The 12,491-nt window shown below is 39.2% G+C and overlaps 1 protein-coding gene across 4 annotated transcripts in view; it reads left to right on the forward strand.

Moving 5' to 3' along the window:
- plekhm2 (pleckstrin homology domain containing, family M (with RUN domain) member 2) overlaps positions 1-12,491 on the forward strand; it is a 75,882-nt gene that overhangs the window by 37,604 nt on the left and 25,787 nt on the right. For 2 of the 4 annotated variants that reach the window (XM_039755487.1, XM_039755488.1), the window contains exons 6-11: positions 4,914-5,088; positions 5,688-5,747; positions 8,488-8,713; positions 8,830-9,573; positions 10,385-10,454; positions 11,595-11,685. In XM_039755487.1, coding sequence (XP_039611421.1) covers positions 4,914-5,088; positions 5,688-5,747; positions 8,488-8,713; positions 8,830-9,573; positions 10,385-10,454; positions 11,595-11,685 — 1,366 coding nt within the window. The remainder of the gene's footprint in view (positions 1-4,913; positions 5,089-5,687; positions 5,748-8,487; positions 8,714-8,829; positions 9,574-10,384; positions 10,455-11,594; positions 11,686-12,491) is intronic. The other 2 variants (XM_039755489.1, XM_039755490.1) reach the window with 2 other exon arrangements.

Below are 12,491 nucleotides of genomic sequence, written 5' to 3' on the forward strand. Positions count from 1 at the left end.
CATTATGTCTGCATAATGGGGGAGTAGGCATAGGCAACTAAAATAAGTTTTGCCTCTTTAAAAAAGATTTGTTATGATTACAAATGGAAAAGCAAAAATATAACCTTTATTTTCCTTTACCTTTAAAAAGAAAGGGAAGCCAACTTTTACCCACTGTGATGGATGCTTAACAGTTGTAGCATAAAACAGCAGTAAATCAGAACTCTGATGTTAAAGAGTGACTTTCAGCAGCCATGGATTTGTTTATAAACCTGTTATTTCTACAACAGTAGGCTCAAAAGCACAGCAGCAGCATAGAAAAAGCAATCACAAAATACACTGCAAAGCAGCATTTTTTAGAATTACAATACTGTCCATTTAAATAATAACAACACAAGTCAACTGTCCAAAAATAGGAATAGTCTGATCCTGAACATGATGTGCAAAGACGGACATTTAAAACACCTCAATATTGTATGTGCATCTGGAATGATAAAATGCCAAGACCACCGCAAGTAAAACCAATCAACTGCTTGTATACATTGAAATGTCAGTTTTGTCTTTAAATAAGATAGTTTTACACACATTCAAATTATATTGCAGTTTTGACATTCAAGCCTTGAAACATGAGAATGTAGTCCTACTAGCTAGGGTACACATAGCTGTCCAGGGTAGAATAAAGTGGACATGTGCTTACCAAATAAATTCCTCCATCACTGACCAAACTGACTGTGGGGAGTCCGCATACCTGTGCCAAGCTCTAAAAATGCATCCAGATAGAAGATTGATAGATAGATACTAGATATTAATCCCAAGGGGAAATTCACATAATCCAGCAGCAGTATACTGATACAAAGAAACAATATTAAATTAAATAGTAATAAAAATGAAAAAATAAAAATAAAAAAGCAGACAATAACTGAGTAATGTTAGCATTTACTCCCCCGGGTGGAATTGAAGAGTCGCATAGTGTGGGGTCTCCTCAGTCTGTCACTGAAGGTACTCCTCTGTCTGGAGATGACCCTGTTCAGTGGATGCAGTGGATTATTCATGATTGACAGGAGTTTGCTTAGCGCCCGTCTCTCTGCCACAGATGTTAAACTGTCCAACTTTAATCCTACAATAGAGCCTGCCTTCTTAACAAGTTTGTCCAGGCGTGAGGCGTCTTTCATCTTTATGCTGCCACCCCAGCACACCACCGTGTAGAAGAGGGCACTCGCCACAACCGTCTGGTAACCTTCTCAGAAAGTATAGTCTGCTCTGACCTTTCTTACATAGAGCATCCGTATTGGCAGTCCAGTCCAATTTGTCATCCAGCTGCACTCCCAGATATTAATAGGTCTGCGCCCTCTGCACACAGTCACCTCTGATGATCACAGGGTCCATGAGGGGCTGCATTTCCGGTTTAAAGTACAAGTATAGTCACTAAAAATGTTTGCCAAAGAGGAACATTTTCAGAATGAAACATAGCTTTTTGCCCCATCTTAACTTACAAATGAAGGAATCTGGGCAAAGTTTGTTGGTTCAACAGTGTGAGTTTGCATAGAAAGTGAGCAAAGCTGTTTTTTAAATATTGTGATTTCAACAAACCAAATTTAGAATTGCTGCTGAAATGGCAACCATTCCTGCCAAGGTCATTTCAAGAGTGAAGTGTTACTGTTATCCTGCAAGTTTCAAAGAACTTCAAAGCAACATCTTGAAATCTTCAGGCCTGTTCCGCCTTGGCTAAAGTCAGTTTAGTACCAAAAATATTATTTAAAAATGGGATTCATATGAGAGTACCAAGGTGGAACAATCGCTGTGAAGAACTTTCAGGAGGCAAATTTGTTAGTTGACTCAGAATTTAAAGTTGTTGGGCTACCTCAGTGTCATTTATACGTAGCAAAAAAATTAATATTGCATTTTTCAATGGGATCAGTAACACTTTAGGTACTGCACTGCCTTGTAATGACACTTTAACAAAGGCTTCTTTTGGCTCCACTTATAAAGCATCAGGGAGGTGTTTATTCATCTCTTTGTAAGCCTTTGACATGCTGGTAAAATTACTTGTAAATATAAAGGATTCACAATTCTTATGTTGAACTATGCAATATTAAGAGAAACTAGCATGCGAAAATTTCGCAAGAACAGAAGTGTTAATGAAATGATGATGATGAGGGAGAGAATAACATCACACATTACAGTAAGAAAGCAGATTATTTTAATAAGTAGTGACTTGTGAGAAGACTCCATATTAGAATAGTCAGATGATTAGTATGGGATGTTATTACAGTCACTTATTTTTATTTTTTATATTTACAATACAAAGTGTAACATCAACAGGACATACTGGATAAGAAGGGAAATGCAGGGCACATGTAAGTCAGTATGTGTGAAGTGTGCCTGTCAGGTAATGTAGTATACTGATGTCTAGAATAATTGTCGGAAAACGCAATTTGTTGCATAAATGTTATTGTCAGCGAAAATATTCCCCTGTGTAACCTTCATCTGTACATTTAATCTGGGTTTCGATGTAACTCAGGAAAATGTAGTGTACAACTGGCCATGGGTAGAAACAGGGCCTGGCAAATAAACTCCGACGTTATTGAACGTTTGTCGTTATGACTTGGGAATTGCCTACCCCGAAATATAAAGGGAATATCTTCTTTTCAGTTGTCAGTGTTATAGAATCCCTGTAGTTTTTCTGTTGTGATGTTTCTTGTTGTCTGCCTCTGCTCTTCAGAAAGGTTCTGTGTGTAATTCGTTTTTCGTACACTGTCCAGGTGAAAGACTTACTGCTGCTGATCTTCAGATAATGTCGCTCTGTGGTTTGTCATACGTTGTCTTTGTTGTTCTAAGGCATCTCGCCTGTGCTGGTTGGTCTGGCGTGATGTCGGTGTTTCTGGTTCTGTACGTTGGTGTGAGTTTGTAGGCCGGCGAGATTGTTTCTGTTGGTCGCCGCTAGGCTGTATGTGCCTTTTCATTTTATCGGGAGGCTTACATTGAAGTGAAGAAAAAGGAGGCGTAAAATGGTTGTGTCATAATGCAGTTTCAGTCAGTAACAAAGTATGCACCGAACAAACAGGCAAAAAGCACAGTCGATAATCGGTCACATTGAAGAACTGAACACCTGTTGATAAGCCTAAGACCAAAACTCTGCCAGGAGCACAGATTTCTCGTTTTTGTTGTGGAGGGATATAGCAGTTGTGTCATCCATTGTTTACATTGAGCACCAACGGACATAAGCAAAATAATATAAGGATATGTTTCACTTGTGCCACCTCAGAACATTTCAAAGTGAACTTATTTTAGCAGGCCATGTTACTCTGCTGAATAACCACTTTACTAATGCTTTGTTAGTATTATTAAATCTAAAAGTCTTTGTTAAGGTTTTTGTTTCATAACCCTTGCGGACAAAAGTTGGTACCCCAAAGCTCCAAACACAAGACAAAACTGAGCCAAACAGAATTCTAGATAGAGTAAAATTATATTTATTCAGCAAAACTACCTTTACAGGTGTAAATTAGTCCAATACAGCATTAGCATACTAATATATACCTTCTGTCTCCTTCCATACCTCCATTATGAGCATTGCACTCTTCCTCCTGACTCACACTCGTCTGTATTAGGCAGAGCAGCCCCATTTATGTGAGACCTTGGTGTACTTCCATTGCTACCTTAGTAGCAGCTGAAAGCCCTTCTGGGTCACACGGGAGCTCCCTGAAGTAGGAGGCTTCTTTTCTCACAGCACATTCCGTATTCCTTTTGTTGTAAAAATATCTTCAAATTACTTTATTATTGATACCTACTCTGTAAGAGCCATCCCCACCCCCAAATCCCCACCGCAGTTGGCAACCAATGGCACCCACTGGTACAAATGTTCTAAGGTACACTGCATACTATAAATGTATTTGTACAATATATCCTGTATATGAAGTATTATCCAGCCCTCCATCTACTGAAACTACATTGTGACTTGGGATTATGTGAAGTTAAAGTGTAGGCAGGAAACAGTTCATCACCGTGTATACTCAGACACACAAGCACACACTGACTCATTTCTGGTCAGCTCTTTAACTCTTCATTGTGTAAATGGCTTATTACCAGTGATATGGCACAGCCACAGTTGCTGCCCTGGCTTAAATGTATGCCTTGTTTATTTCATCTTTTTGTTGTTTAAATATTATTTTTCATGTTTTGGCATTCGTTCTGTTTTTGTTCTGTATGTATTTAATTTATTTTGTTCATTTATTATTTTTCAGTTTTGTTTTGTGTCCAGTTTAGTGTTTCTTACCTGCCCTGCTAAATGTATGGACCCTAAGGAGGCGGGGCCACCTAATTAGGCAGCTGGGGTAACTGGCCTCGGCAGTATTTAAGCCAAACAGCTTTGGCATTAATTTTGTGATTTTTGCTTCGTTTTTTATTATCATTTCTTATTTTTGATGTTTAATTTACTGGCATTAACCCCTGCTTTGGTTAAGGTACTGTTTTAAAATTCGATCCTTGGCTTTCTTGAAATGAACGGGTGTTTGACTGTCCATCAGATTTTCATATTTGGCACCTGACCAGTTACGAAGTTACCAGATAAAATGGAAACCTTTTTTTTATGTCGTGTGTTTCCTGGTGCACACCAATTCAGTGTTCTTTACAGCATATTAAGCGCACAAGTCTGTCAATCTGTGATGAATTTTAATGAATTTAACAGTTTTAATTTTGGATGTCTACATTAAAGGTTTTTGGTTAGAAAGGATATTTATGGCCAGGTGCTCAGTGTTACCCAAAGATTCAGTGGCGGGAGATTATACCTCCACCTTGAGGTTTTTAAACCACCAGTCTGTTTGGAATTCCTGAAATTAGTACAGCTGTCATTTTTCTTTTATAATTTTCCTATCCCCCTTTAATGTTCTGATTTATTGTTTTTTTTTTTTTTTAAACCTGCTGTGTTTATTTTTCAGGATGCCCCCTATTTGGACTTGGCACCTTACATGCCTGACTACTACAAACCCCAGAACCTCTTGGATTTTGAGGACCGCCTGCCAAGCTCTGACAGCCTTTCCCTGAATTCTCTGAATTCCATCACCTCCACCAACTTGGAGTGGGATGACAGTGCCATCGCTCCATCTAGTGAAGGTAGGGCTCAAACCGCTCATAGCTTGACCTGTTCTTCTGATGTATAACAGAACACAGCCTAAATACCGTCCAAGCTACCATGCCACATGAGAAATGAGCTGCATTGAGCATCACTTGAATTGAGCTGCGAGCTTGGCTTAAATTCTAAGATCCTGCATTTGTTTGATACCTCAAGACACTCTGGTGTGCTGTGGCAGAAGATAGCTGCACATTATTTCATATGTCATTTCACCCCATCATCCACCAGTTCATTTTAATATCATCTTCCAGTTTCCATTTTCTGTGTTTCTTAAAGTGAAGAATGGACAAAGATTCTTAAACTAAAATAAGATAAAACATGCAAATTGGTGGACTGGTAAACTTTGCTCTGTTGATCTAATGATATGCTTTCAGCCTGTTCTTGACTGACATGTGTTCAGAAGATAAATTAGATATTTCCCATCTTCAGAAACATAGTAAAAGATTCAGCCCTGTAAAGTTTGCCCATTTATCGAAGAACCAAAGAAAGGAGGTTCTTTTTCCAGTTACAGATTGTGTGTTCTCCATCTGGATGTGTTCCCCCCAGATTCTAATGCTCAGTTTTATCCCTCCTTTTTTAGATTATGATTTCGGCGATGTGTTACCTGTGTTGCAGTCCATGCCCAGTGCAGACTGGGAAGGTGGGACTACACTCTCTCTCTCTCTCTCTCTCTCTCTCCGTGTCTGTTTGTCTGTCACTCTCTCTCTCTCTTCCCGCCTATAATATTGCACCCCTTCTCTTCTTCGCCCTTTTTTGGCTGCTGGATGCATGCTGTGCTTTTGATGCTTGGTGTCTGGGTTCAGGGTCGTGCTTGAGGGGATGTTCAACTACATGAGTCATTGTCATTTCAGAAGAGCGCTTTTGTGATGGTTTAACTTGGTTAGATTGGCTTTGGGGGCATCATTTGTTTTAATGTCTGGTGAAGGCATTACATGAGTTGTGTGCGGCATTATTTGGAACAGCCAATCTAATTACTTTATCGAGCTATATCTAGATAAACTGTGTAGCTAGATATAGATTATATCTCCATCACTGCATTAAATCTTTTCAAATCAAGCATTCCTAAAAATCCTATGAACACAATATCATCTACATCCTGTATTTTTAGGGATGGCAGGAACTACTTACCAGTAGTTTGGGTTGTGGTGGGCATTGTCCCAGCACTTCTTATTTATAATTGCATTTTAATTTAAAGGGTCAGGATGGAATATGGAAATGAAACTTTTTGGGCTGTCATGAAGTCTGAATCAAACTAATCTCCTGTGAAGTGAGGTCACATAATTTCAAATTAACTCACAGTTTGCTCATTTTTATCCATGCAGGATGAAGGATTTATATGCAAATTATGAACAGGACTTGAGTTTTCATATAAATTTCATTTTAGCTAATAGTTTTATTTAAGGTATCTTGTACATCACAAAGTGGTATGTAGTTGTCAAGTTTATTTCTCCAGGTGGAGGACTGACATCATGCTTTTTGCAATTGACTTGAGCTCCCTACACCTGCATTTTTGAAAAAACGAGTTTGGAAAAATTTAAGAAGGTGCCTGTTTCTTTCAGACTGAAATACAGAATCACGTGGATTTTAACAACAAGAAAAGCTTTTGCAGATCTGTACTTAATTTTTCATTGTGCTAGTATGTGCCTTTAGATTTGTGGGTGACATTTAAGGCCATTGTCCACAGCTAGCCAATAGGTTATTATGACACCTTATGCGAGGTCTCTTCAAAAAGAAATCAAACTTTTAAAAAGTATTTATTTATTAGTATGCTCACAACTTAATCACACTTATCTCCTTCAAAGTATTCACCTCCTATATTTATACACCACTCCTAATGTTTATTTCCATTTCTGGAATTTGTCCTGGAACTCGTTTTCTGGAATGTCATGTAGGTCCCATGGCGAATTTTCTGTCGTGACCTTTCAGGATGGATTTCAACTTTGGGAACCAAAAAAAAAGAGTCAGCAGGGGCTATACACCCCCGCTTCATCACCTGTTTTGACATGTTTCAGGAAGGTGTCATCGTCATTTGAACAATCTTAACAGCTCCTGGCTGACTGTGACACGGTTTGCTTTTTGCTCATCTTCAAAGTTACAGCCACACGACACATCTGCCATTTTTCAGTCAAAATTGTGTGACACGGACTTTTACTGATGCCTATTTCTTCAGCAACTTCACGAACCGTTAGGCAATGATTTTCAGAAATCAAGCACGCACTTTCTAATCGTGATCATAATCCTTTCCGTAAGCTTTCTGCAACATCTAAAAACTCTCTGGAAAAGTTTATACCAATTTCACAGAGACTTTCACAAAAACACGTTGCTCTTCAGGGTCCTTCATATTTCAAGTTGCAAGAAATTGCAAAAGGTGCAGGAGGCAAGTTCACTTTACTACATGTGCTTGATGATCAATTGATGTGGTGTGATTAACCAAATAGGGATTTTAAAGGTCAAGTCATCACTACACACCGCCACTATCGTGAGTCTGCAGTGCTGGCTCGTTGCGGCCCATTTAAGAAATTTGATTTCTTTCCAACGTTTGTATTTATTTATTTTTTTTAAATGCACTGTCCTGGAAATGCATGATTGTGTGGGCTGACACTAACAAGTCTAAAAGAACACTGAGCTTCACTAATGTAATTCCTTATTATTAATTAATGAGGATAACACAGAACTAAATCATGCTGTATATCCTAAACTGCTGCCTGCAGGTATTTCTTAGGTTTCATGGCACTTTCTTCAGAGTGTCTTTCTTTCTTTTCTTGGTTGTCCATAGTTTGAATTAACTTCAAAACCTTCATCCCAAAACATTAGAAAGATATTCCAAAACAGACATGCCATACAGTCCTCAGTTCCCCAGCAATCAGATTCAGAAAGCCAGAACACCTAAGTCTGCTAAGCTTCTCCTGTTGCTTTAGATAAAGCCATCTACCAAAGTTTACATCAGCTGCATGAAGATAGAAGAATCCTGTTTGTCCACATGACCCTTACAGTAATATAGAAAACCAAAACTAAGTGCTTACCAAAAAAGATTTGAGCAGTAGCCTTTTAGGGCATCCATTGGCACTCATGGGATTGCCCTCAGGTAAGGTTTAGTCTTCTCCACACTAATGATCTGCTTGTGCTGCTGATGTAACATTGGTACAAGTAAGTTCAATCTTAGTGTCATTCCTTGCCATCCCTATCCCAGTCCTGGTCATTACATTCAGTTTTCATTCTATCCATATTCCACTCCATCCCAGTCTATGTCTCCAGCCCATTAAAAAGTGGCCCCTTGTTCCTCCTAAGATGCTCATACAGGTTTCTCCAGGTGACCATTACTGTCATATTCAACCATGCTGAAATGCTGGCTGGTGTTTGATTGTTTGTTTTGGCTACAGAAGGAGACCTTACAGATCCTGTTAGCTGCCCGCGCTCTACTGTGTGTGAACCTCCATCCTTGAGATCAAACACTCGGAGCCCAACCTCACGGTACAATCCCTTCAATGAAGATTCTGATACAGCTACCTCTGCTGATGTGACACCAGTGCATAGTGCATCCCGTGATCGCAGTGATACAGCTGGGGAAGATACAGAGAGCACGGGCACAGAGCTTGAGGTCATTAGGTATGGGACCCCTGCTCTCTGTGAGAGTCTTATTATGACACTGCATAGTCTGGTTTATTCAAATCTGACTGGAAAGAGTTTTCTTTTTGTTTTTTTTTTTTTTGCTTAATGTTTAGATTAGCCCGACGGAGAAAAACCGGGAAGAAGAAGCAACGCACAAAGTCTGGACTGGAGACGGCTAATGAATGTGATGTTAGTCTTGCAAATGAGGAAACCCAAGACAAAACCGAGTCTAGTGAGCAGGTTCTCACTGAGTGGGATAATGTAGATGATTCACGTGCTCCGTCACTGGAGGAGGAGGAGGGTGGCGAGGGGCTACGCCTGCCTGAGATGGCCGACACTTCGATGGATAGTGTGGGACAGCCACTCCGTGAGGTCATAGACCAGCTTGATGTGGCACTGGACACTAACCGCTGGAGGAGCCTGGACAGTTCTAATCTGCAGCAGTCCTTTCGAAACAACAATGAGGGGGAACCACCAGACCCTCCTTTGCCAACCTTGGAACAGGCCCTCCACCAGGCTATCTCACCAAATGACTTCTACCGCTTTACCCCCGAGAGTCCAGGCACTGTTGCCACAAGTGGTGGCTACAATGACCCTGCAAGGGATGGCCTGTCGGCGGATGTTTCTAGTAGCAATGAAGGTGAGGGAGCGCGAACGACGCAGACGGGAGAGGGCTCCGAACCCCTAGACAATCGAGTCACACGTGTTCGAGTTGGGGAGATTGAAAGGAACAACTGTCTTGAATCCATGTGTGAGCAGCTTGACTCGGCAGATCAAGATCAAGATGTAGAGTCTTTTGAAACAGAGGAGGAAACTACAGGTAGTCCTGCAGAAATCACACATCCAGCAGAATTTGGGTGAGATGATAAGGATACGTTTTATGTTCATGTATTCCAGTGGTCTCCAACTCGGGTCCTAAAGGGCCGCAGTGGCTGTAGGTTTTCATTCTAACCCTTTTCTGTATTGGTGACCAGATTTTGCTTCTAATTAACTCCTTTTCCTTTCATTTTAATTGACTTGATTTTTAAGATTTGTCCTCGGAATTTCTTCATCGTTCTTCTGAATTGCTTCATTTCTTTCCAAACAGAAATTATAAGAGAAGTGAGTGAGCCAACAGAAGACAAACTAAGTGAGAGCTTAAAAACTCCAACCAATTTCACTCCAGCCATTTGCTTAATTAGAAGCCGAGTCTCATCGTTAATTAAACCCGTTCTTTAATTCCATGGCTCGTCGCTGCTCTCATTGTGCAATAGCAGATATTTCTGAAATTGTTGATTTTCTCTTTTCTAAGAGCACATTGTTCAAATGTTTTGTGGACCTGAGCAGATCAACATTCCTGAGACGTTCACCTTTCTTTATTTTCAGATCTTTTGTGATTGACACAGTTTACTGGTCCTATTTTGGTTCATTTTATAACTCATTATTGTTTGGTTGCTAATTAAGGAAAAAGAAACAATTAAGGGACCTGAGTCCTCAAGAGGAAGTCAATTAAAATTAATTCAAAAGAAGTTAATTAGTAGCAAAAACAGGTCACTAATTAAGAAAAGGGTTAAAATGAAAACCTGCAGCCACTGCGGCCCTCCAGGACCAGAGTTGGGGACACCTGATGTATACCATTTCATTTAGCTATGTGTGATTGTCATAAGAATCCTCTCTTATCTGCTTCAGAGTGGATAACAATCACCTTCTGCTGCTGATGATCCATGTGTTTCGGGAAAGTGAGGAGCAGCTGTTCAAGGTATTGGGATCAGAAAACATTAAAGTACTTGAATAAATAATGCATGGGACAAAGCACTGCTGGGTTATACTTTGTGTAGGAGTAATGAAATTTCCATATAATTATGTCTTCTCAAACATATTGGGTACATTTCAGTTGCTGACTGTGCATCTGTCTTAAATCTGCATTCATATGTTGGCAGTATTTGGTTGGCAGCAAACCAGAAATGGAACTTTTTTCAGTGAGACGGCAACGGAAGGTTCTCCCTTTGTCAGCAGCGAATACCACACACCACATCTGCTGACAGAATATTGCATCAAAGTTCAAAATTTTCTATTTTTTTTTTTTAATCATTGTGTAGCAGATTTGCATTTTTTGTTATTCAGCTCAAACAGCTTGTTTTATTAGAAGCACACTCTGTGTTATTCAACACACAACCTGAAGACTTCAGAGACCTTTCTAACAGGAAAATGATTTTCATTTGTAGAATAGACGAGGACTTGGGCATTTGTGTATTAGAATATTCAAGCAATTTTGATAAGAATAGGATGGTCAACCCATTAGTGAACTTTAAGTATTTAGACATTCCAATATTGTTATTTCATCTTGTAGAAAGTTGTTACAGAATATGATCATTCAAAATTACATAGTGCTGACATTACACTATTTATATCAAAATTGTTATAATTAATGCTGCCAGATTCCTGTGTCTATAATTTTTAAACGCATTGTAATAATCACTTTAAGGTCTGTGAATAATAGTTTTCCTGAAAGAATATTTGTAACATGATTGCAAATATACTTGCACTGTGATGCTAGCTTGAAGTTACAGTTGAAAAGTATAATATCCCACCAAGTCACCACAGCAAACTTTATACAACATACACTGTCTTGTTATGTAGCTTCTGTACCTTAACTTCGGCGTTGTAGCATTTATATATTGTCAACATGTGAACTTGGCATTAAGAACTGCAAGACTGCTGCATCCGCCACGCTCAGAAAACAGGTATTAGTGTTCGGTGATAAATGTGCAGGAAGCCATCACTGACAGTGGAGCAGATCTAATTCATAGCATGAAGCACCAGCTCTCCTTTCCTACTCTTTCTATATGTCTCCGAATCTTTGTCACTCTTTATTTTTGTTCTCCGTCTTTCTTTGTAGATGGTCAAGATGAGCACTGGGCACATGGAAGGAAATTTGCAGCCTCTCTATTTGCTCTTCACTGACTGCTATATCTACCTGCTGCGGAAAGGTAAAAGAAAAAAAAGACAATAATTTACTTATTATGTGATGCTTTTTTATTAAAAGTGTTTTAGAAGTTACAATATTATAGGTCTATGTCTCCCTCTAACTTAGATCACAAGAACGGCTAAATGACTTGCTTGTATCACACAGTGAGTCAGTGCTGGGAATGGTAAAGAATGGTTTGGGGTTAACATGTCATCACCTTGGCCTCTAGGCCCCGGTATTACTTGATTCCCTTTTAAATTGTCAAGACCTGCACTCAGTGGAGTTTTAACGCAGAGTTTTACAAAGGTGTTTTCTGATTTAAAAAAATGTATTTAATGTAATGTGGTTCTATGTGTTTTTCAAGGCTTGCCAGCATTGAGCTTCCAATGAACACACTGCACTGCACATACAGTATAAGAGTGCTGGGAATTCTGAGGTTACAGAACTGAGCTGTTAATATTTCAACTGATTAGCTTTTAATGATCAAGTAATTGTAACTTTTATTTATATAGCACTCATTGTGCTGGATCATTTGCTTTTAGGTCGTTCACTTTTAAGCCTTCAACTTACAGTGTAGCACTGTTTAGTTTGAATTCAAAATATACAGTGCATCCGGAAAGTATTCACAGCGCATCACTTTTTCGACATTTTGTTATGTCACAGCCTCATTCCAAAATGGATTAAATTCATTTTTTTTGCCTCAGAATTCTACACACAACACCCCATAATGACAATGTGAAAAAAGTTTACTTGAGGTTTTTGCAAATTTATTAAAATAACAAAACTGAGAAATCACATGTACATAAGTATTCACAGCCTTTGCTCAAT

Source organism: Polypterus senegalus, chromosome 6, assembly GCF_016835505.1.
Source record: "Polypterus senegalus isolate Bchr_013 chromosome 6, ASM1683550v1, whole genome shotgun sequence".
NCBI classification, from domain to species: Eukaryota; Metazoa; Chordata; class Cladistia; order Polypteriformes; family Polypteridae; genus Polypterus; species Polypterus senegalus.